The sequence below is a fragment of the Thermobia domestica genome, chromosome 13 (assembly GCF_964235325.1).
Source record: "Thermobia domestica chromosome 13, izTheDome1.hap1.1, whole genome shotgun sequence".
In the NCBI taxonomy this organism is placed as follows: domain Eukaryota; kingdom Metazoa; phylum Arthropoda; class Insecta; order Zygentoma; family Lepismatidae; genus Thermobia; species Thermobia domestica.
This window is the reverse complement of record NC_137466.1, coordinates 48,474,785-48,501,726: the sequence shown is the minus strand read 5'-3', so window position 1 is coordinate 48,501,726 and position 26,942 is coordinate 48,474,785. Positions and strand designations below refer to the sequence as shown.

At 37.5% G+C, this 26,942-nt stretch overlaps 1 protein-coding gene and 1 non-coding gene across 4 annotated transcripts in view; one reads left to right on the top strand and one right to left on the bottom strand.

Annotated features, from left to right (window-relative positions):
* The window catches only part of LOC145668129 (atrial natriuretic peptide receptor 1), a 2,711,550-nt gene that overhangs the window by 489,771 nt on the left and 2,194,837 nt on the right, over positions 1 to 26,942 (bottom strand). For all 3 annotated transcript variants that reach the window (XM_081735691.1, XM_081735693.1, XM_081735692.1), the window contains one exon: positions 1,936 to 2,104. In XM_081735691.1, the coding sequence (XP_081591817.1) occupies positions 1,936 to 2,104 (169 nt within the window). The remainder of the gene's footprint in view (positions 1 to 1,935; positions 2,105 to 26,942) is intronic.
* TRNAQ-UUG (transfer RNA glutamine (anticodon UUG)) lies at positions 26,285 to 26,359 on the top strand. The gene has a single exon. It is a non-coding gene; the product is annotated as a tRNA-Gln (tRNA).

The window sequence follows — 26,942 nt, the reverse complement described above, 5'->3', positions numbered from 1 at the left end:
ATAATTTTGTTTAATACTATTCCACAGTTTTTACGAAATCCGCGTAATTATACAGTAGGAGTCTTCAGGAAAGTAAAATCAGTAAAAAAAATTTACAATTTTATCGCTACGAACAGGGGTAAAAGTGGATCTGAAAAGGTAAGGGGACGCATGACGTCACGCCCTTCTCCATGCCTATCTTCGTCCATTGATTTTTTTAGAAAGTGTAGGGACGCCATAGATATTATTTTGGAAGTAAGGGAACGGCGTCTATCCGCGTTCCTCCTCACTTTTTCTCCCCTGGCTACAAACAAGGGAAGAAAATTCACCTAATGTCCCTATTTGTGAACAACAACGGGGTACTAAATCTTACGGAAATTTCATACATTAGAATTGATTAGAATTGATGTTTCTATTCGAACGCCAGTCTCCTGAGAATGCACTACTCACACCATATTCTGCAGGTAATTTTTTAAATAATTTTATCTTGCACAATTTCCAAGGTACACTCGTGTCGAAAACTATTGTCGCATGTCTATAAATATGTTGTTGTAGGAATATAATTTGATAACGAATTCACCCGGTATTTCTTATAATGTTAGTATGTGTATAATCGGCAAAGATATGTATGTGGCAAATTTCATATCAAAAGAGAAGCAAATAAGAGCAATAACACGAAAATAAAACTTTCTTGTTCATTTAGCAGCATTTTGTTTTACTCATTTTAATTTTCGTATTTATAGTTCTTTTTCTACGAAATTTACCACAAATATACATTTTCCGATTATACACATAGTATCAGTATTAAAAGTACCCTGCAAAATCACTATTAAATTATATTCTTACAAGAAGAGAATTATAGATATGCGACAATCATTTTGGGCATGAGTGTACCTCTAACTTTGCTTGTATAGAAACGAAGTTTATTCTTTTTAGCATTTACTTTTTAAGTCAAGCACTCGAAACTAGAATTTACCGTAATATAGTTTGCACACAGACAAAACAAACATTTTTTCCCCTAAAAAAAAGGTCAAGTTCTACGAGTGACATTACGTATTCAAGGCAAGAGCAGCTCAGTTTTCCCGGTGCTCCTTGTTGACAATAGGCATTGCTGACTCTTTGTAACAGCGCCAGGATTAGACTCATTGACAGTCCACATGTACCCGTTTGACAAATTTATTGCTGATAAGAAATGTTTTAGTTTGTAGTTAAAGTATGAAAACAAAAATGGAACAAATGTCTTACAACCAAACAGTAGTCGACTGAAGTGGTTAGAAAGAATGAAGTGTGCTTAAAGTACTGTACTATGTACATAAGTCTATTGTTCATGAGGGTCGAAGAAAGACCGAGTTCACCAAAGTTGGCTTGGGACCCTCATAATTTGGATAAGTTTTCTTGGATCTTTGAATGTCTGACAACGAAACACATATGGCTAAACGCTTTCCTAAATTAATATAGAAATCAGCATTGCTGCTATTGTTGTTAACATATGTAAACTGCCTGAAGAAAGACCGAACTTTTTCTTTTTCCCTGCTATGAGAAACTGACCACTATGGAAACAGTGATTACTTGACTGGAAGTACTGTCTTTGGAGAAAGGGTTTCATATACCGTTTGAGTGAATTTCTGCACTTAGTTTGTTGTGGTAGAAGTTTCGATGTGAAATATGCGAAACACGAATGATGTCATGTTTAAATTCATAAATCGACGAAAATATTGTGCGTTCTGGCTTCAGACAGCTCATATAAAAATGTAACTCACATCAAGTGTGCGCTTTTGGCGGAATTCATCTGCCTTTTTAGGAGGTTCAGAACATGTAGAACATCAATTGCTAAGACTCAAACTATCGGGTTTATATTGTATACTGTTTGATTCGAATATTACGCTTAGCTGTTGTAATACTTCGTAAGGTCAAGGAGGCTACAAGTGATCAGAGAAAAAAATACAGTGTACTCACTTATTAAGCTTCCTGATGGTGGACTTAAGAGCAGTGAAGTCTGGTCTATCCGCTGGATCTTCGGACCAACATTTCTTCATCATTTGCACAACCTCTTCATCACAAGAATCTTCATCCACACTTGGCCGAAAGCCAGGTTTCTGTCCATTTTTAACATGTTCCACAATCTCTGTAAGGATACACAAATACAAATTTATTACAATAGGAAACGTCTTTAGTATTAGAAGTGGTAGTTATAGAGAAACTATGAAATTAAAAGCACGAGAAGAAGTAGAATTTGTGTTTCTTTCACAATGCTCGTCTGATATTCGTGGATAACCAGTGGCAAGTATGTCAAATATAAATCTATTATCGTGTTAAAATTATTAAAATATTTCTTTCAGCATTTATTATTTGAATACAAACTTCAAACAATAGGAAGTATTTTGAATAAATACATCTATTTTCCATTATGTTGAATATTACCTCAAGAAACCTTTCTACGGGTATTCATTTTAGCTGGTATTCATTATTATGATTTTTCTGTGCCACTATTCATTATCCAGATATTCTTTTCCAACAATTACTAGTAATTCGGATATTCTTTCCAACAATTTTTTGTTATATGTGTATTCTTTCCAGCAATTGTTCGTTACATGGATATTCTTTTCAGCAATTATTAGTAATTCGAATATCCTTTCAAGCAATTATTAGCTATTCCAATATTCTTTCCAGCAATTATTAACTATTCCAATATTCTTTCCAACAATTATTAGCTATTCGAATATTCTTTCCAGCATTTATTCGTTATTTGAATATTCTTTCCAGTAATTATTAGCTATTCTAATATTTTTCAGCAATTATTAGCTATTCAAATATTTTTTCAGCAATTATTAGTTAGTCGAATACTCTTTCCAGCAATTATTAATTAGTCGAATACTCTTTCCAGCAATTATTCGTTATTCTAATATTCTTTAAAGCAATTATTAGCTATTCGAATTTTCTTTCCACCAATTATTTATTATTCGAATATTCCTTCCAGCAATTATTAGCTATTCTAATATTCTTTCCAGCAATTATTATTTATTCGAAATTCTTTCCAGGAATTATTCGTTATTCGAATATTCTTTCCAGCAATTGTTCGTTATTCGAGTATTCTTTAAAGCAATTATTAGCTTTTAGAATATTCTTTTCAGCAATTATTCGTTTTTACTGTTCATGAATTATTTAAGTAACTATTCCTTACTTAGATTTATATTATTACAAATATTCGTGATATTAGTTTTTGAAGAATTTTCATAATTTGAACAAGTATTTTCTATTCAAACGAAGGGTCTGGTATTGGAATTTGGAGAAAATATTCGATAGTCAAGCATTTATATAAAAAAATATTTCGCCACTAGGATAATTATTCAAACAAGTACTCGTATCTTGAATTATTATTCGAACATTTATCGCAATTCGAATTATTATTCGAACCATTATTTGGTATACGAACAGTTATTCGTTGGCCTCTGCCTGCGCACATCATCACTGAACCGTTCTAAAATGTCCTGGTAAAACTGTTTCTTTACCATTTGACCACGTGATACAAATTTATGATTGATAATGCCTTTCCAATCATAAAACAAGACCAACTTAACCTTGATCTTTGACGGAATCATGCGTTCTTCTTTCTGGACAAGGAAACAAATGGATGAATTGAAAAGCAATTGAAATTCTGTGTAAATGTTTTGCCAAGATTGTAGCAAAATTTCACACACACACATGTTGTCCTCCCAAGGCCTTTCATTATCACTGGGGCCACGGTGGCTCAGTGGTAGAGCGTTCACCTCTCGTGCTTGGGGTCCCGGGTTCGATCCCAGCCCCCGCCAAGTGAACTTTGAAGTTTACAAACACCGTGTGCGTGGGTTTCCTCGGGGTTCTCCCGTTTCCTCCCACTTTCTTCATTCCACCATTTCATTCATTACTCATCATCATTGTCTCTTTTAGCCTAACTGGCATAACCGTGGAACGTAAAACTCAAAGATTTCATTTCATTTTTCATTATCACGATATCATTAATCCGACGAAGAGATTGTGCACGTGCTCACTTCAGCGGCTGTAGCTCGGCGACTAACGGTCATAGCTAAATGAGGTGAATGGCAGTTTGTTGTCTAAACCTACCACTAGGTGTGATCAGTAGCCGCAGCGATCTCCCTCTACCTATTGACGCACTATTTCAAAAGTTCGGTTTCTTTTTGAACACACCTCGTATTATTCTATGCCATGAAAATTCGTTTTCCTTGATATTCTTGAAAACTAAGCATAAGAATTTACCGTCAGCCATATCATTTTTTTTAAAAATTCGATATGATTTGTCGGTTGATGTGTCTCATCTTTGTACAGTAAGGGACACTTCTGGATGGTACACTTTTGCCGTAAATTTCGATATGGGTGTACCGTCCAGAAGTGTCCCTTACTGTACAAGCTTAACAAATGTTAAAGCTTAATTTTAAGGTATAACTCATTAACCATTGTATATTGTAATGAAAAGCTTCGTGAAGGCATACTTCAGTATCAGTGTTATGTTAATAAGTGACGTGATTATCGTGCAGTATCGTACATACAATTTAGAAAAAATAGTTTGAACCTATTCTGTCGAAAACTACGCATGACGATATGCACTCACCCATAGCATTTCTCAGATAAATGCAATCTATCGATTAATTCATGGTTTATGTACTGAGAGAAACTTATATGACATGCGTAAAAACGTAAGTTTCATGCGTAAATCCTGTAGTTTCTGGACTTAATGTACGACTATAGATAACATTCTACAACAAACGTAAATGAAAACGTATGTTTTATAATGCTTTCTGTGTAAGTGTTCCATCCAGGGCCATTACTTGTGGGGGCGGGGCAGGGAAGCTCCCCGCCGTTCGAAGGGACCCCATTTCAAGACAAAATTTTCTTACTCCATATACGATACGAACATGAAATTATAAATAAAGCATCAAACAGGTTCGCTATGTTACATAAACAAAACATCACACAAAAGGTAAATAAAATAAAAACGAGTCGTGGGCCCATTTCAGTAAAAGATGTCTACTATTAGGGGCCATAGAAATAATATTTATTCGTGTGGCTTTGAGATTTGTCAATATTGTCCCATTAATTAGGCGTACTAACGGCCCCGCAGACCTTGCCGTGCGGGATGGCCCAAAGTCTCCGGGCGGCCTATAAAGAGGAAGAGGAAGATGGAAAGAGGGAGTCCAAGAATTAGAAAAAAACTACTTTTTCTAGGGGGCTCAAATACGAGTATTAATGCTTCCCTCTCCAGAAAAATCTTAGTTACCGCGCTGGTTCCATCTATATGTACTTTCCGTATGCAAGAAAGAACTATAGGAGGTAAGAATTTCACATACAGAAGGACGTATATAATATATAGCTGGCTTATGTAATATACGGAAGATTGTTAGATGCTAGACATCCTGCAAAGGCATGATGTAGCATCTAAGTGGGAAAAGGGCAATCCGTAATGCTCCGCACCAATTTCCGTAGTAATTATTTGAATGCCGTATATTTGTATAATATATTGCTGTCCGGATAACGGATTTTTCTCAGAGGACAACGTTTTCTCCCGTTAAACGCCAATAATATTGTAGAGTTTCAACAAGTATTCGTAATTCACATTATTTCTCGAACAATTTTCGTTACTTGGATTAGTACAGCGTAATCCAAGCATAAACTAGTCCTATAACCTTTGATATCTTGGAAAGCCTTTGATGAAAACCACTTTGACTTTGGTATGAAAAGTCACACGTCTTTTCCAAAGCCGAAATAGGTAGAAGAACATGTAAATCGTCTCATTTTCCTTAAAATAAATAAATAAATAAATAAATATGTTTACATAAAATGTGGAAACAATGTTTTTATTTCTATATTCTACTTTTTTGTTTTAAATATGTGGTTCTAGCAGAATAAGAATGTTCAGCTATACTGTACACGAGTAATTTCTGCTTATCCGAAAATGTTCTTGTACGAGTAACAATTTGCAAAATATGCTTACTTTCGAATCGATTGGTATTGGTATTTAACATACCATAATAATGTCGAGGCCATATGTGATGTGGAATGGAATGAAATGAACTACTTTATTTTAAGTCCCACCGTTATGCCGTGCAGACTTGGGGAAAGGTGATGATGAGAAATGATTGATATGGTGGAATGAAGAAAGTGGAAAGAAACGGGAGAACCCCGAGGAAACTCAAGCACACGGTGTTCGTACATCACAAAGCTCACTTGGCGCGAGCTGGGATCAAACCAAGGACCCACGCACCAGAGGTAAACGCTCTACCAGAGAGCCACCGCGGCCCTTTATATGCTATATGAATTTACAGCTTAATGCGGTATAGAAATCATAGGTACACAGTGAGAAAAAATTGTATGTAGCATACGTAAAAATGTGTGTAACATGTGTAAATCCTGTACAGTTTGGACTTAACGTACAGCAAACGTATAGCTGAAAACGCAGGTTTTCTAATACTTTCCGTATAAATGTTCCTTCTATTCGTACTTTCCGTACGAAACAATGTAGGCGGTCAGGATCTCTCATACAAATGGACGTATATAACATATAGCTGACGAAGGTAACATATGTATATGTATGCAATATACGGAAGACTGGTAGATGTTAGAATATTGCAACAGCATGATGTAACACCTGAGGACAGTGCGTATGTAGCGTATAGATAATGTATGCTCTATACTGATTTCTGTAGTAAGGAAGACGATTCCGTATATTTGTACAATATACCGCTCTCCGGAGAACGGATTTTACTCAGTACACTTAGCGGGTGTCAAATCCAAGTCTCCGAAAATGAAGACGAAAGTGTTTATCTATAATAACTACGAGGTCCCGGTAATAGCAGGTAATAGCACAAAGCCTCGTATAGAAACCGGTTTTGGATTTGATTTCATAGGCAACTATATGAGCACGCAAAAGGGCAATTGCTAATCCTCCTTGGACATTCAAAAACATTTTACTTCGAAAAACAAAAAAAGAAAACTAACATGAATAAAATAACTATTTATTCACTTTAATACTCCTAGTTCAATAGTTCAATGTAAAATCTGCATTAGTTTGTACTGTCTGTGTCAGATTTTGAAAAAAGAACCATTACATTGTGCGTCTTTATATTTCTCGTTTATTTCTATTTCATGTATATTCTATATTGTAACAAGGTTTAATATACTTATTCTACAACAGTTCATACTTTTGTTGGATGTAATAGTTTCATATCCTATTTTAGTATAAAGGAGTTAAAGTTTGTAAACTAGCAACTTCTGCACCATAGTTCATTATATTTGATCGCACCCCTCCAGCTTGAACTCAACCATTTGGACTCTTATCATAAATAGAAGGTCCCGCCTCATATAGCTTCGATGCTGAATAGAGAAGTTAATCTCTAATTAACCAATCATTTAACCATGAGGAAGGATTTTCTCCAAATCTAACTGCAGTTCGATTACGAAACCAATTTATCTATTAATTTACAAATCAAGTTTTTTAATTTCTTTTAGATATGATACTCTATTTGTGGCGCTAGCGTATGCACCTTTGGTTTTGGATTGATTTTTTGAATGGGGCGACATTAATTTAAAGGTGTTACAGTGATTTGGATCGTACCTTACACTGTGGGTTCACGTCTCACGTAGTTTCGATCCTGAAAATGGCCACTAAATTTTAACAAACAACTACAAGTATCTAACAAACTCAGACATTCACCATCTGCAGACTCAGAACAAAGCATTCAAAAATGTAAACTGGAAACAACTCACAATTATAGGAAAATAATCACATAAATCCAAAAGATAACGACAGTGCAGGTATCATGAAAATGAAGAGGCATCGAGGGACAATTGGTAGACATTCAGCAAGAAGAAATGATGATAGTTACAAAACAGTAATCCTTGATTAGATGTCAAGGACAAGAAGTGACATGAGAAATGAAATTATACAAGATGGTATAATAAAATCAAGAAGTACTGGAATAACGTGTAAAACAATTGCCAAAAATAGAGAATTTTGGGGAAGGATTCGAGAGACATCTATTCACCAATAGACTGATAGTGGTTTACTATGTAAAATATAATTTGTTTTCAGAATACAATGAGGGGCTTTGAGTCACTCTATACTTTTCAATTCATCTTTGGCAATACCAGTACGTTTGGAATTACTGACGTTTTGATTAGTTAATTCTTTATTATACAAAGGGCACTAGGAAAGTTTTGCAATACGATCTTATTTCTTATACTTTTTCAATGTGCTTTCCATCACACATTACACATGTTTCCATTCTTCGAAACCAGTCGTCAAAGAAACTTTGTTATCTTTCAGCAGAGATTTGAGCATACTCATCTTCCCAAGCCCTTAGTGAGGCGTCATCGTTTGTAAAACGCCTTCCTTGCAGTCTGGCCATCGCATAAGGGAACAGCGTGAAGTCACAGGAAGCGAGGTGTGAACTGTAAGGAGGGTGCTTAACAGTTGTCCAAATACTCTGAGCAAACTTTTGAACTGTGCGCTGAAGCGTTATTGTGGTAAAGAACCCATGTTTCTATCCTTGAGTTTGTCCGTAACTGTTTGAGAGCTGTAAGACCTTTAGGCAGGCATTCCTCGGTATACAACTTTCTCGTGGCTGTTTTCTGTGTTTCTAAGACAACTTACTTGCTCGACAATTCCTCGCACACTAAAAAATACCGTCACCATTCTTTTCTTCATTGATGTGGACTTTCGAACAGCTGAGGGTCTCCTCGAACATCAACACTTTGTTTTGAACCTTGGTCGGGACGTCATAGTAATAGAGCTAAGTTTCTTCACCTGTCACAATACTGTTGTTCACAAGGAAGATTTTCCATTTTTATATTTTTTCAACATTTCACGGCACCATCAAATACAGTGGCCATCTGCTCTTCGATCAAATTATATGGTACCCAAGGGGGCAAATCTTTCTAACTTGAAGGTGATGGCGGAGAATTGCACGAACTGCTTGGGCATTAATGCCCAAGAATGTCTCTATTTGATGCTATTTAACCCGTCTATCTGTCTCAAGCATTTTTCTTACTGCAGCAAAGGTTTGTTTAGTCACAAATGAAGATGGCCGATCTGACTTTGGAGCGTTCTCAAGGCTGAAATTTCCTTTCTGAAACTCTAGGTACCACCTAAATATCATTGTATGATGAGGACAAACCTCTCCAAGCGCAGGAGACATTTTCTCTAAACACTGATCAACACTTAAACCACGTGCAAAATTGTAGCGCAAAATTGTCCGGTATTTAGTTTTTGACCATCAGGATATCTTTACCTCTTTTCCCTAACACAATTGAAAAATCAACTGACACTGAGAGAATGATTAGAGCTTCTACAGTGCAGGTTTAGACATGTCTAAATACGTGCTAAGTTGCAAACTCCTCTGATGATTTGGGGGGGGGGGCGGTGGCTCAGTGGTAGGGCGTTCACCTCCGGTGCTTGGGGTCCCTGGTTCGATCCTAGCTCGCGCCGTGTGGACTTTGTGGTGGACAAGCACCGTGCTCGTGGGTTTTCTCGGGGTTCTCCCGTTTCCTCCCACTTTCTTCATTCCACCATTTCACTCATCTCTCATCATCACCGTCTCCTTTAGCCTAACCGGCATAACCATGGGACGTGAAACAAAGATTTCATTTCATTTTTCCCTCTGATGATTTGTTCTGTTCTATTGCGAAACTTTCCTACTGCCCTTTGTACTTAATATCTAGTGTATTTACACGATAAATAGAATGATTTTGATGTTTTAGTTTCTTTTCAGTACCGAGAACCATGGCTCTATGAAAGTTGACCAATAGTATAATGTAGGATCTGAACCACATGAGCTCTCAACGAGAATCGAACCAAGTCCTCCGCGCTAACAATGTAGCCAGGAATGAGTTCTGTAAGATAAATGGAAAAATCAGGAATGATTATGACGATAGTAATCAATATGACACTATGTTATACAAATAAATCTTCCTTTGCAAGCAAAACTTTATCTTGCTTTCATCAACCAGTGTTTGAGACAGTGTACTAAGCAGACTGCAGCTTATAAAAATTGAGGAAGTAATATACAAGGTATAGCCAATGATACTATTCAAGAAGCACAGGAATGTGCACACTGTACAAAGCATTTCCTTAGTACATATCTCTATTCGGTTTGTAACATTTTTTCTCTAATTTTATGCCAGATTGTCCCGGCAACTAAACTGCTTTGGCTAAACTTTTGAAGTTTCCTAGGAGTTAGAAAACGTGTATTGATGACGTTGGAGAGCTCTTCTTCTATGGGTTTTGATCTACAGAAATACTACAGGATGAATTGAAGGGCAACGAATCTCACTAATACACTAGATGAAGGGAATAATAGGTAGTAGCGTAACGCAAAAATGTCGCCCCCCAGCAGGATTATTTTTGGGCTCCCCCTTCCCATGAACATTAACTTCCCACTATATTATGTGCTTGTAGAAGACAATGGTTAATAAGTCCATGGAATAAAATAAAATTACAATTAAAATTAATACTCACCGAAAAAGGCAAAAATTATTTCCCCTTAACCTTCGAGTGTTAAGATGATTTTTTACACTGATGTTAGTAGAATGAATGAAATTACACCCAGAGCATATTTTTCTTTTCTAAAGTAAATAATATTCAGAGAAATGGGTATTTCGTATTCAGCTCACTTTTTGCAGTCTATAGTTCTTGACATTTGCTTCGCGGTGGGCCCCCAAACCTTGCCGGCCTCCCCGCACTGCAGACCCTGCGGGCTCCTCAGTTACGCCACTGATAATAGGAATGTCTTTATTCATAATACAGTGTTGGTGTTTTGCAGATAGGCTATTGATAGAACTAAGTTTGGCTATTCGGGATATTTTTAAGCTTCAAAATTCTATTTAATGACTCATAATCTGTTGTTCATAAATGTTTTAAATAATCAAGATTATTATTCTGAAGCACGTGGTCCTTCCATGCGCAGGGCTCTGAGGCGTTGTTAAGGCCACTACTGAGCAGCTAAGTGAGGCCTTTAAGCCAATTAAACAAGGGTAGGGTGACTAGTTTCTTTCCCCCTGTGGTTCAAGAAGAGAGACTGAGCTCCCTCATGGCTAAACGGTTAGTGTTCGCGCTTTTGGCGTGGAAGACCAGTGTTCGATTCCCGGCGGGAGCTCAGATGGTTCGAATACCACGTTAAGCTATAGCTCCACGTCTCATATAGCCTCGCTGCTGAAAGGGACGTTAAACAAAAATTCATCACACAAAAAGATATGGAAAACTGCTGGAGCTGTGTAGTAACCACAAGCTGGAGTATAGGATTAGTGATAAAATGTATACGAGAACTGTGTAATTACGCATTCATTAAACAGGAAGTAGATTCTACATATCAATCAATATTCCTCAGATCTAAGTCTCTCTGATCTATCGATGGCTGCACGATGGCTGAGTGGGAGAACGTTTACATATAGTGTGTGGGGTCCTTGGTTCGATTCCAGGTCAAGTAAGTTTGTGGTGAACAACATCTTGTTTACGGATTATTTAGGGGTACTCCCGTTTTCTCCCACTTTCTCATTTCACCAATTTTTGCACTATCCTTCACTTACCTTAATCATCATCTTCCTTAGACTAAAGAACATAATCGTGGGAAGTTAGACTGAAATATTTAATTTCGTTTCTCTGATTTCCCACCATGTCAAGTAAATAGAAGCTTTGTAGAGGGTAGAAGTAAGTGCGGAGTTGGAATTTGAAATTTGTTCTTCGAAAGTGATGCAGAAATTGGGATGTCTTTTCAGCACCTAATCCTCCTTTTGTTCTTCTTCCAACATATCGTCTCTACCTTAAATCATTTATAAGTTCACCAAGAACGTAGCAGAGAAGCAAATATATAGGTTTCGTGCACTCGGTAAAATTACTATCGGAAACTAAATTCTGTAGGTGAGATGCTCGGCACCTACGCTTCATCTATTCGGTCTATCTTGTGTGCTCGAGGCACGCTCCTTGAAAATAATCGAGAAGACTAAAGCAGAGAATTCCTATACTTCTCACCCCCCTTCTACCTCTCACCCTTTTTCTCAAATTCCTCAAGGGATCTATCGGAGGGATTTTTTTATTGAAAGAGAGAGAAAAGGTCTCTGCAGAAATGCTCGGTCCTTTCACATCACTCTTCTAGGAAGAAAGAGCTCAGGCGAGACTCCACCCAAGCCTCTTGTGGAAAGAGTGCAGCGAAGACATAGAAATTAGACTGGGTCAAACGAGGAAGGAGGACTGAAGGGATTTTATGGCTCACTTCTCCCTGTTCCCCGTCCCTCCGATGTCCTCACCATACTACTACACCGTTTTGTAGAAATCGAACAATGATTCCATTGACCTTAGCCTGACTTTGAAAATAGACCCGGTTTGACCTCTTTTGACATCAAACGAGACGAAAGTAGTTCGTGCATTAGAGTACGTGAAACACTAAAAGCAAGAACAGATTAAAGTATCGATTAACGTTAATTAGACGTTACTTTTCCGTCCTTATCGTTTAGCTGAAGTACGTACACTAAAATGAAAAAAAAAAAAAAAAACTCTTGATGGGAAAATACGCTCTAGTTGAACGAATTGCAAGGTACTGTACTCTGGTTGTAAGTCGAAGACGAGATCCCCTGACTTGCTTTGATTTTCTCTGCAATTATTACATTGAATTATTATATTGAAATGTCTAGTAACTATGCGATAGCTTCTTCAACACAATGAAACTATCGCATAGAAACTATTATATATATATATATATATATATATATATATATATATATATATATATATATATATATATATATATATATATATATATATATATACAGGATGTTTCAAAACAATATCGACAACGTTTGGGAGATGATTCCTGAAACCGTGATAAGACAAAAAGTATCGACAAACCTGAGTTCACAGACGTTTCCTTTCGGAATTACAGCCTGCTAAAACATGAAAAAAGAACTTTAAACTCTATACATTGAACTCTAAATCAATACATTGAACATGATAAAAGCTTAAATATAATAAACTGTTTATATAGCAATGAAACATGAGCCGTGAAAATAATAAATACTGTTTAAATTACAATCGAAAGTCAGTCTTGGAAAGAAAAGAAAATAATTATGGTCATTTTTTTTTTACGACAAAGTATATTTCACTTATCTCATTATCCATACGACCTGAGCGTTTTCATTCAAAACACAAGGTTCAGAAAGAACAACGTACCTGAAGCAATCTCTCATAAAATTACATTAAGCACTCCAAAGCTATTTTAACAGTGTTTTGAAAGTGGAGAAAAAAGATAACAGGAATCTAAAGGAAATAAAATTTTGCTGTCATATTTATTTCATCCGAAAATCAATCATACTTTTACACAACACGTCTATAATAGTATTTATGGATAATGATCAGAAAGTTCCTCGTTTTTCTCAATATTCGTTGTTTCACTCAGCATACGCATCGAAACTAGTATTTATATATATATTATAAGGTTCCGCATGTCTACACGTCATGCAATAACCATGTGTGAACTACACATGTTAATAGTAAACAAAAACAAGAAGACGACGGTCCCGAAGAGGAGTCGCCCACCATCGCCAACAGTCGGAAGGACGAGGATCACCGAAAAAAGCCGATACTACAGGATAAAAGGGAGCTGCACGCCTCGACCAGCATCAATCTCCATCGGTTGATCAAACCACTTAAAGCCCTAACCCTTAAAGTCCTTAAAGCCACTACCCTACCCTCTCACGACGCTTGGTCAATAGAGAGACACCTAATCCTAAAGCCCTAAGACGCACAGTCATTGGGTTCCTTCTCTCTCGCACGACGCCCGGTTACCAAGGGAGACACCTAAATCACACAAAACTTAACCCCTCTCACGACGCCTGGTTAAAGAGAGTTACCTCACCTCAAAGCCCATGACGCTTGGTCATCGGATTCCTACCACACTCTAACCTAAGTACTTAAAGGAATCTATTATAACTAACTCTCTATGGCCTATGGAACCCGGAGGTTCAGTGCCGCGTTCACAAAAGCTCTCCACTGACTTCTATCCTTAGCTAATTGCATCCAGTTTCTACTTTGTATTCCTATCTCTGCGAGATCCATCTTAATATTGTCCTCCCATCTGCGCCTAGGTCTTCCTAATGGTCGTTTTCCTATGGGTCTACCAGTCAAGACTTTGAAAGCGTTTCTACTTTCTTCCATTCTAGCTACATGACCTGCCCACCTAAGCCTCCTAGACTTGACGACCCTAACAATGTTGGGTAAACCGTATAAACTATGTAGTTCCTCGTTATGAAGCTTCCGCCATTCCCCATTCTCGTTCCTCTTGGGTCCGAATATTCTAAAGGAATCTATTATTGTACATATTTCTGTATTAGAGGAACTTTTTATAATAAAAAGGTGATGGGAAAAGTCCAAATTCCGAGTACTATATTTGCTCTATCCAAGAAATTTTACATGGTAGATGCGTCGGCGTCTATTTACAGACATTAAAAGGACTTTCCTACGGGACGCTCTTTTCATTAAAGGAAAACGGACTTTTAGAAAGTACAGTGTATTAGTGTTAGTGTTACTGAAGCAGGATCATCTAAAGATAATATCCGTATTGTTATATGCATTCTCATTACTCTTAGCGGTAAATTGATTCGTTATAGGCTGGCAGGTATTTATGCTGACAACTAGGTCTGAAAAAAAAATACGTATAAAGAAGGTGATAATAATATGACAGAATCAGGCTCCCGTATATGTTAATATTCCTAATATAACTAGATATTCTGGTCACAGTACAGACGACCCGGATCGATTTTTTATGCTGTTCGATCATTTGGCTTTACTCCAGGCATGGACCCCCGAAAAGAAGAAAGACATTTTCCCAATGTATCTGCAGGACGTAGGTCTTGACTTTGTTTTACAATTACAAAATCAGAATCAATTTGACACCCTAAATTATGCTCAACTTAAAGCCAAATTAATCTCTTTGTCTCGCCCAAATTTACCAACGTATAAGGCGGAAATAGAAATTTTCCAAATACAACAAAACGAAAATGAGTCGGTCGATTCATATTTCTTAAGGAAATTAAGGGCCATTAGACAGCTAATGCCGGAGGAACAGAAAATCCATTTTCTTTCATTGGGGTTACAAAGAAATTTACTACAGAAGATATCGTTGGAACAGTCCAGCGCTGCAGGATTGACTTCATGAATGAGAAAAAGCTCAGGATCTCATGCAGAAGAGGAATTATGTGGATTTGTCACAGGTAATTCATTCTTTAATCGGCCAACCTAACCGCTCCCAACACTCCCTTTGTACGATTATCATAACCAAACGAATCATAATTCATATTTGCCAACCTATGTATATACAACAACCAACTTCTACTGTGCATCACACCCAACCTGTTCCTTGTTATTCGCAATCGTTACCTTCTGCACCTCCATCGCAGAATATCTTCCCTCCTCAGTCAACTTCCTCTCCACCTGAAGTTTCAAATCCGCACCCCCACCAAAGTCAAAACCCGCCCTCACAACCTCCCCACACGGACCTCACCAAACTGGCTAATCAAATGGCCGAGCTATCATTAATAGTGGCACAGAATGCCAAGAAATCCAATTCCAGACGTAATAACGGAGGAAGACATCGTCAGAATACCAATAAAGGAAATAACAGTGGTAGGAAAAAGAACAATTTTGTAAAAGGCGATAAAATTTCAGTATGCTCAATTTGTTATAAGAAGAACCACGGAGGATCCACGTGTTGGAATAATCCTAAAAATTCTAACCAGGGAAACGCATAACTGGGCTCGCGGGCCATACCAGAAAAGTCGGCGCGGGCCACACAGGAACCACCACAATCAAAACGTAATAACATTCAAGAAGAGCAGGCAACAGCGGAAACTTTTAAGGAAACGTACAACTTTTTCACCCAGACGACCTATAATGAACACCGAGAACATGTTAAGCTGGGAATAGAAAACAATGAACTATTGCTCAATATTAATGTAAATGCAAGCAATCTACCAGCTATAATAGAGACTGGGTCTAGTCTTAGTCTATGGTCAAGACGGGACGTACCTCCAAATTGCAAATTGATACCATTTCAGACTCGTATCAAGGGCATTGCTAGCAAAGTTCTAAATTTGAAGGAAGTAGCTTTAATTAAATTTAAAATTGGCACCACCACCTTCTCACATTACTTCCGCATCATAGATGCTGACTTTAATCCGATTGTTGGGAATGACATTCTCACAAGACTTTTCTCTCAAATAGACTTGGAGAATAAATCCATATCGTTATATAGAAAACCTAGGAAACCTAAGTTTCCAATGGGAAAAGAAGAATCGGAAGAAATTTCACAAGAAACTACTCACTCTTCGCACTTGCAAAGGAATACAAACGTCATCACAGCCAGTAAAGTTACGATTCCGGTGAAATCACATTTCTACTTCCTTGTATCGATTCAAAGAGTTACAATTCGTGACGCTGTATTTTATATTACTCCACTGCAATCATTATTAGACCGATACGGCTTACAGGCAATGACCATGAGAGTACCGAGTAATGACCTTACGTTACTAATTTCCAATCCTACGGCACGAATGATAACGCTAAATAAAGGTACACCAGTGGCGTATACAGAGGAGGACGTGGAAGAATTTTCACTTAGTATAGAAGAAGACGAGGGCCGCGGTGGCTCAGTGGTAGAGCTTTCACCTCTGGTGCTTGGGGTTCCGGGTTCGATCCCAGCCCCCGCCAAGTGAACTTTGGGGTGGACAAACACCGTGTGCGTGAGTTTTCTTGGGGATCTCCCGTTTCCTCCCACTTTCTTCATTCCATCATTTCATTCATTACTCATCATCACCGTTTCCTTTAGCCTTAGCGGCATAACCGTGGGACGTAAAACTCAAAGATTTCATTTCATTTTTCATTAGAAGAAAACGAAAAGAAAGCGTACCAATTGCGTGCTCAAGAAGAAATAGAGGAAAGAATCGAAACTAGTATATATATATATTCTGATGTCCTTGTATCTGTATATCTGCATCCGTTCATATCTCTAACTATCGATTCTTCGTGATTCAAAATGAAATGAAGTGACATTTGTCAGTTTAACGTCCCACGTTTGTGCCTTTAGACTAAGGGGGACGATGATTGAAGCAAGTGAATGAAGTTGGAACTGATGGTATGAGAAAGGGGGAGGAAACGAGAGTACTCCAAGAAAACCCACGGATACGATGTTGTCCACCACAAACTTACTTAGCCGGGGATCGAACCAGAGACCCCAAACACCAGAGGTAAATGCTCTACCACTGAGCTACCGTGCACCATCTTCCTGAATCATGACAAAAACAATCAAGAAAGTATTGGAGAATTAAATCTAGAAAATATTATTTGTACGACATCCATACTTGACTCATACATCCATGTCAAAGATTCGATTCATTCATTCAAGTAAATGATTCGTTCGTTCTAGAACTTAAAAGTACTACCTAGCACAAATCACTAAAACAAAAATAACATAAATAATAGTTTATAGAGATACTGTAGTTTTTCTTTTTCACTTTTTTTTAAAGCTTTCAGCTAATGATAGAGAAGATACATTTCATGAGTGACAACCAAAGGGAATCTTGTATGTATATATGTAGTCAATATGAGTTACATTTTCCGAGAAGTATTCTGGCGTTGAAATATAAATACGGGCGAACGTATTGAACAAACAATTCACTAAGAGACATGCCATAAAACAAATTGCAAATATAAATCTGAAACCCAGCATTGTATTTGTCACAAGTTCCTCTCCTATTATGCTCTGAAAAGTGACACACATATAGATTACAAAGTCAAGAAATGACAAAAAACAAAGGAAAGAGGAAAATATGCATAAAAGGTTTACATTGTCCGATTAAAACAAGCACATCGCAGTCTGCTGGTATTATACTTGATAGATTTAACGATACGGGTATGTTCTTGTTTAACAACGTTTATCGCAGCTCATACACACAAATAATAGAAGTTAAATGAAATATGACCAACATAAGATCAGAGTAATAGTACCGACGAATATTTATCTTTCACTGCAAGCGTAATTAATAATGCTTTCCAAGTGGCTTGATTCCTCATTTCTGCCATGTTTAACTAGTAAGTTTTCGTGCTCTATTGTGTTAGGTCTTCGAGTTTATTAGGACCGTATATCTCGTGTAAAGAGCTTTGAAACAGAAACTTGTACAGATAGTTATAAAAATAATGGAAACACTTGTGTGCTGCAATATGTAATCTTTGGGGGTTAGCAACACTGAGCAGTAGTTAATATTTGGTTTCTTTGGTTCTATTATTTCTTCTAAAGAAGTAGGAGGCTGCTAGTGATCATGTACACATTTGAGGTAACCAAGTGAATTCAGGTTCATTAATGATCAGATGTTAATCTCTAACAACATTTTCAATTTTGAGAATCATCAGCGTGAGCTTCAATACCTCTCCTGGCCTGTTCAATTTCTAGATTTTAAAATTCAAATCTACAACAGTGTTATTGATAAATCTACAGCATTGGTTTTCAACGCTTTTTCTAACCTAGCGCTCCCTTGTAAGCGTGATTGTCCTGAGCCCCCACGTCATCTTAACCAATTTCACTCAAGAACAAAATTATATATATATAGCGTTTTTTTTCTAAAAAAACTAAAGGTGTCGCCACGCTTTACCTCAGTTGATAATGGTTAAAAAGTTGCATATTTGCCGTGACCAGCTACCTGGCCAAATCTACCGAGGCAACACTGCTCGAGCCACCCTACAGTCCCGACTTGGCTCCCGCATACTTCTTTTTGTTTATCCGTTTGAAATCCCCCTAAAAGGACATAGTTACAGAACAATTGACGACGTAAAAGCAGACTGTAAAATAGCTTTAAACACATTTCCTGAAACAGACCTTCCAGAATGCCATCGCATTTTGGAAATCCCGCAGGGAAACGCAGGACAAAATTTGGAAGAATTTCAATATACACATATTATTATTATTATTATTATTATTATTATTATTATTATTATTATTATTATTATTATTATTATTATTATATAAATAATTTTTCCTACTTGTAGACTTGGTGACATATATATACATTGTAATATATATATATATATATATATATATATATATATATATATATATATATAAGAAGGGAATTTTCTTCATTCATATCATTCGGTTATATTAGCCATATTCTGCCATACAATTTTCCACGAAAAATGCAGTTTATTTATTTAATTATTTTCTTGTAACATACACTTGCCCTCTTCACTTTTCAAATGAAAGAGACCAACGTGCGTTTTTGCAACGATTTTATTAAAGCAATTTAAATCAATTTGTTATTATTATTTGAAAAAAGGTCTAAACATTTAATAATTTGTAAATTGCACAATGACTTTCGTCCACTAATACAGTAAGAAGAAAGTCTAAAAGATCATGAAATCTGAAATCTGTTTGTTTCAGCGCCCACTTTAGAAACGAGAACGAACCTCCGAGGCGCTTACGTACAGTTTGAAACCACTGACCTATAGTACAATCAGTTTTAGAGCAGCGAGTCTAACGTTGCTTTCTTTGTCCACCATGGATGGCGCAGCTGGGTACTGTCCTACATAAAGTATGATCAGCTATTCATGTAGAAAAGATTCACGAGTTATATATACTTCAATTCCAAGTAAAAGGTAGTCTACCGCAGTATTAATCTGATAAGTTGCAATTGGTTCAAATGTTTCAATTATTCTAATAACTACTGGTATCCGTATGCAAAAAATAAATAAATAAATAAATAAATAAAATAAAATAAATAAATAAATAAATAATATGGAAAGAAATTCTGTCAAATAATTCGCAAAATTCGTCGATGAATTTGCAGATTAGTAATATATAAAACGATAATTATGTCTATCGTGCTACGCGGTTGCGAAATATTGTCGCTTAGTTTTGAAGAAAGAACGAAGACTTCACAGTATTTGAAATTACATTGGTTGATAGAAAGTAGTTGCAACACAGTTTTAACTTCAGACGACTGTGTCTCAGCTCTACAAGAGTTAAGTGCCTGATAAGGATGTGCGAGACTATGAAGTGTGACGGCGAGTGGTAACGACTGTGTTCTATTCAGCCAAAAGCAGTAGTGCTATAAAAATAGAGGATGAAAGTGGAAACGCCATAACAATGTTTGAGAAAGATGAACAACGTATGTGAATCAAGATTGAAGTGGCACGGAAGGGAGGTACACAACAATGTTTTTAGGAACTTCGTGACGATTCTTTCACCAAAATGAATGGATCACTTCACCCGGAAGCACTACGACAGAAGACAAGCCATCATCCATACCATACAGCAGTGCTTGCGGGACATCGACGGAGATTGACGTACTGACGGTGTACGGCGCCTTCCAAACGTGTGTCAAAAAGTGATAGGGATGGGAGCCGATTACATTGCAGGAATGTTACAAGTGTCCGTTCTGTGCATAAAGCCGGAACGAATTATAATCATGTTACCATTACTTTTTATCGAACCCTTGTACAATTATGAGGTGAATAATCGAACTCAAAAGGACGAGGAAGGAGAATGACGAAAACATAAACTGCATAATTTATACAATTTAACTGACATTGTTAGGCTCAGTAAATCTAAAAGAGTCCGATGGATAGGTCATGTAGCCGAAATGGAACAAAATAGCAACGCTTTCAAACTTTGAGCTGCAAAACCAATTAAAAAAAACATTAGGAAGAACTAGGAGCAGATGGGAGGACAACATTAAGATGGATCTTGCAGAGATAGAAATACAAAGCAAACACTGGATCCAGTTGGCTAAGAACAGAAGTCAGTGGAGAACTTAAAGTGAGTGCGGCAATGAACCTTCAATTTCCATAAGCCTTAGTCAGTTACATGGCATGAAATAAGTCAGAAACAATACAATGTGGCCCAAAAGTAGGAATGCAGTACCGTACTGATCAGCTCATTGCATTTTATATCATTTCTTGTTTTTATCCATCAGATAAACTTAGTTTATTATTTGTTCTTAAAGCCTTTTTACTTATACCTTAAGCTCGAACAACCGAAGTAAATAAACTCGCAAACTAGAATGTTACACTTGATCAATGCAGGGGTCTATACCTACTTTTGGGCCACCCTGCATTATTCCATTTATTCATTTCAAAGAATCAGTTGACCACACAACTAGTACTATACTTGTTAAGAAAAAGAATCAATATTTTAACTATGAAAATGTAGTAATTTACTCAATTTCTTTTTCTATGAAATACACAACAGCACTAATTAGGATTGTTTCAAACTGTAATATTGTATCTTTTAATTACGATTATGTGGTGGTTCGATGCCCTTTCCCACCAGGATTAGAAGACAGAGACCTATGAAATGATAATCAGGGTCACCCGAACTAAACGATATAAATTTTTACCGAGAGAAGGTAACTAGGACTGTAAGACACCAAGATTTGGGTATTGGAAACTGATATCGATTAAAATGTCAATACCAGTGATGATTTCAGAACATTTTCCTCGGGGGAGGGGGGAATATTAATACATATGGAAGGGGGAGAGAGAAGAAAAGTACAAACCATAAATGTCCTACAGCAGTTCCCGCTATAATTCTTACTTAAGAAAGGGGCATAAATATTTATCGACTCTAGAAAATCCGACAAAATATGTGAAAAAGTATTAAAATGTTTACAGTTAAAGTTTATTAATAGAGAGCAAATTTTTAAATTTTAGAAAGTCGATATTCATATATATTTTAACTGACAGTTCAATGGGACAAGCACGCACGCACGCACGCACACACACACACAGCGAGAGAGAGAGAGAGAGAGAGACAGATAGACAGACACATTCTGGTAATCTACACTGAACATAAACGGGGACATGACGTACGGAAATTTTGATAATATATAAAGAACTTATACATTATTCTGATCATTTCTACAGCTTATAATTGTGTCTCATAGAAGTAGAAAAATCTGCACAATAGTTACAAACTTGCATATATTATAAATATCGTAATATATTAATAATAAATAAAATATTATTCTTAAACTTAAAAAGTTATTAAATTTAACACTATTCTTAAACTTTAAATTTCAGTATTTCCACTTTCTTTCTAACTGACAAAAACGCAATTAGAGGTAATAAATGGCTATCAATATGAAAAAGGTAATAATATTAACTGAAAAATCTACAGCATTGAAAATGTTTAATTACACTGAAAGTCAAGTGCCGAGCTAGATAACTGATAAAACGTTACGCACAAGTTATGTAAATGAAAATGGTTTATTTATTTTTTTTTACGTGAACATTCTTTATTCATTACAAAAGCAAATATTGTTAAAACCTCACCTTTAAACATTTGACATAAGTTGGAATTTTTTTTTTTTTTTGTCCGTAATTTCTTATATAATATGCAACATAATCAGCAGAAATTGCATGAGTTTGGTGAGAGGAGGGTGGTTACAGAAGGAAGATTTCTTCCAGTGCCTTTCCCGGTGGAAGCGTTCCTAGCATCGCTGCTACGTTCCCTCTTTGCACAGCCATACTTAATCTCTGTATAAGAAAGACTGAAGCTCGAGTGTCGCCTGTGTTGAGAGTTCTTCGGCGTTCAACTTCTTTAATAAAGTTTAGTCCTTCATGACCCCAGGACCCACAAGTTTCGATGGCGATGGTGACGAAGTGGTATTTGTCCAAGAGGTTCTTATATTTTCGTCTCTTTTCAGATTCTCTACGAGTTGCGACCATCCCAGCTTTTGTGGAAGAAGTAGGAAGATTAGAGGGGGCTAGAGTATCGGCACAAGTGAAATCCCATATTAAAGCCTTCCCTCGTTTCCATGGCACTAATGACATTCCATCAGGTCTCTTGCCGTCAGAACGACTACACCCCATTGGCTCTCTCACGGAAGGCGTTCCAGAAGAGATGAGGGCTCTCATGATGAGGTCATTAACATCGGAGTGGCGAGAGTGTCTGCCAGCACTGTGGAGACATGATAGGCCATGTATACCTTTCTTATCCACTAAACTTCCGCAAGCAAGGCACCGGTGTTGTTCGCAGACATCTGCTCCCAAACGTAACGCACAAGCGATTCTAAAACTTTCGTCGGGAAGATGCAGCCCTAGGGATGGAGATGGAATAGCCTGTACCCAGGAACCTGCTTCAGGGGATGAAGTAGCTAGAAGACGTGCCTTATCCTCAGGATTGGTGGAGGAGTGAAGAAGAGAAGAAAATCTGGAGTTTATAAGAGAAGCGTCCCATGAAGATTGTAAACTTCTCTTATCAAGATCAGGTAGAGCAAGTCCGCCGCACGATGTCCACTGGGAGATACAATCATTAATCTCAGCTTCAGAATCTTGATGAATATCCTGGCGAAGAAGAGAAGAGATCAATGGCATAGAGCTATGAATGGAAGAAAGGAAAGCTGGAGTGGCCAAATCAAGGGCTCGACGAATACCTAGACCTCCGTGATCCACTGGGAGAGATGCCTGTAGCCATGACCTATCCGTAAGAGAGCAGTTGAGAAGAGATTCTAGGCCTAGTTGGATGGTATTATCGTATTGATTTAGAAGATCTGTCTCGCGCCAGGATGGAGAACTACGAAGGAAATATAACAGTCTAGGTATTGCTAATGAGGCCCGCAAGAGATAGACAGCTGAGTGTGCAGAAATCTTAGATAGGCGAGTGAAAAAGAAATCTAATTTGGATATTTTGTCCAGTAACATGATGCGTCGAGTGTCAGTGTTTAGTGCTGCACCTAAAAGGGAGGCCCTGTCTGGTGATATAAGTTGAATTCCAGGTGCGACTTCGTTGAGGAGGGTATGCAGGGCGTTAGCTTGTTCGTTTGAGACTCCCAGGAAACCAACTTCACACTTACTGAAATTGAGATTTAATCCAATCTCGCGAGATTGATTATGAACCTTTGACAAAGCTTCCAGGACATCTTCCTTGTCTCCAGCTATAGTTCCATCGTCGACATACCAAATGTTTAACTCAGTATTGATGTTGCTGACAATAGATTGAAGTGTCAACGCAAATAAAGCAGGTCCTAGGGGGTCGCCTTGTTGAACACCTCGCTGGGAGAGGATAATGTCTTCACCAAAAAATAGGTGACTAGGCTGTGAATAGCACTGATGGATGAAAGCGTATATATAAGGGAAGTGCGTTTTTACAGCAGTAAGCATAGAGTCTCTGTTGATTTCGTTGAATGCATTCCGGAAATCAAGTTTCAAGAAAATTTTTTCTTGGTTGTGGGGATGAGAATAATATAGTCGGGCTACATGGGCTGCAACTTCTGAGCCATGTGGAATGCACACTCCCAACTGATGTGGTGACAAAAAGCTAGATAACGGTTCCCTAATTCTTTGACATATTATTTTAGCTGATAACCGTCTCCAAACGTTACCGACAGCGATGGGGCGTATATCGCCACATTTCTTCCTCAATGCTATAAGCGACGCTCCGAAAAATATTGGCCTGATTTCTTTAGGTACGTTTCCGGTGAGGATTATTTGAAGAAAATCACTGATAGTGTTCAACAGACGGTCTCTAAAGTCAATGTTTTGGTATAGTAGAAGATCCTTGAGGATGGAAGGCCGTAAACTGTCTATACCTCCTGCGGAGCCGGAAGGAAAGGATCGAAGAGCTCTCTGGACTTCCTTGAGAGAAACACTAGGGAGAGCTGGAGCATTTTCGATGAGTGCAGGAGGTGTGAAGGTGTGACTGTGTGTAGGATGTTTATTCCGTAAAGCTTCTAGCACTGTAGCATTCGGAAGCGCCAAAGTGTCATCAGATATGAGGAGTCTGACTGCTCCATGGACATCGCCGTCGGAAAGTTTGTTCTCTATACTCTTCGTATTGAAGGTTATTGCATCTGTTGATAGGCGAGGTTTGGAGGGTCGTTGGTGGCGATAAAGAAGAGCATCGCAGCGAGAATTAGTCCAACTAGTGATTCTTTGTTTCACCCATGTAGTGATATTGGACACTTTGTTAGTTCTTGTTGGTGAACAAAGAGTTACGTAGGGGAAGAAGAAGAGCTCCTTCCACGATTGCAGACTATTAGAAGATACAATATTCTGTAGAACTTGACAGAGGGATTCAGCCATTGCTGGTCTAGCTCCTCGAGGTACTCTACGTAGAATAGGAGTAATGGCTTTGAGTTTTCCGAGGAGCGTGTTGCATTCTTCAATTGACATCTCATTGGGACTATCAACGCAGTTGCGCAAGATAGAACTATGTGAAGAAGATGAGGAAATGGAAGTGAGAGTGAACGATGTAGGTTTGTCTTTAGTACTAGTACGATGGCACTTACTGTTGTGGATTGCTAGACCTCTTGCATTAAGTAACTGTTTGTTGCAATGGGAACACACGGAATCATGATAAATAGATGCATCGGCAGTATTTAAAATGTTAATGCCCGGGTCATCACTATCGTTCAGCGACACAGAGTGGTCCACATTTGTGGACGTTGCACTAGTATCGTGTCCGGTCGACATATTTAGCAAATGGTTGGTAAAGTAAAACAAACATTCATGTTTGAAATGATTTATTGTATAATTGTGTAAAAAAAAGCTTTGTTTAGTTTTCCAATCACGTACTCTATTTCAAATTATTATGAAGTGTAACAAGTTAGAGTATTCACATTTTTTATAATTATATCAGTCGAATGCGTCTGGATTTCTTCACAGCATATCTGTTGATAACCTCGTGAATAAAATCTGTAGGCTCAATGTCTCCTTCGATGTATACTTTTAAAACATGACTGAAGAGTATCTTGACCGATACGATTTCGCAATTTTGTCATGATTCTGTTCATAGTACTGAATGACCTTTCTACAGTAGCAGTAGAAACAGGGATACACAACACTCAGCCAGAGGTTTAAGAGCCTAGCAACCAATACCAGCTTTTAAAATAAAAGAAGCAACATCTGTTCCAGAATCTTCAAGTTTGCTGCGTGCAACATACTGTATTTAAAAGAACATACATCCCCAACGACAGCATGGACATAATTAATTCCAAATATAGTACAGAGTTATTCACATTCATTCTCACTGAGCTGTAAAAATGTATCAAAGTTGCGAAAATACGCATTTAGTTGAATCAATTTCATGACCTAATCATTGAATCTTTGACCTACTCCATTTTGACTAACAAAGAGATAATGATCACTATCTTTAAAAATAAAAATATTTACGTCGTAAAATGAGTTTATACATAGAATTCATGTCAATCAAAAGCAAAAATTTAACATTTTTAAAAAATGAAAGTAATTACTACTCCATTATTCTAGATTGTACACTGTGGCCCCGGGTAGCGTAATCGCTAACGCTCTCGCCTTTGGTGCGAGCGGTCCCGGGTTCGATTCCCGGTGGGGTCACTCGGTCAAAAAAGTGTAACAACTTTTTCAGGCCAGCCACCCTGAATGAGATTTTCCTGGGTTTTCTTCATTCACACCAGGCAAATGCCGGGGTGGTACCTAACTTATAAGTCCCAGGCCGCTTCCTTCCTTTCCCAATCCTTTCTTCCTCCTCTTTTTGCTCGGATTGTGTGGTCGCTGAGGGACATCATCCCTCAAATCATGAAGGACTAAATGGCCTTAGATGCCGAAAGCCCAGAAATCTAAATCCTAGATTGTACACTCAAATTGAGAATTATTCTACATTTGTTTCTCCGTATTTTGACACCGGCGATTTTCTGCCCTCGAAAATTTAGTTTTAATATTGTATCATGCAACCGGCGAAGAGACCCACGGGTAGTCGCGCACCCAGACATTTTTGTTGTGAGGCTTCCAAAGTTTGTGGAAGGTCTAATAATAGAAGACACTGTACTTATGTAATATCGAATAGGTGTTATACACGTATGTTAAGTACTGATACCTATATTCTTACAAGAAATTATGAAATTAGATTGTTTTCATCAGTAAAGAAATAGTACAGATGATGAATAAGGTCAAATCTGTG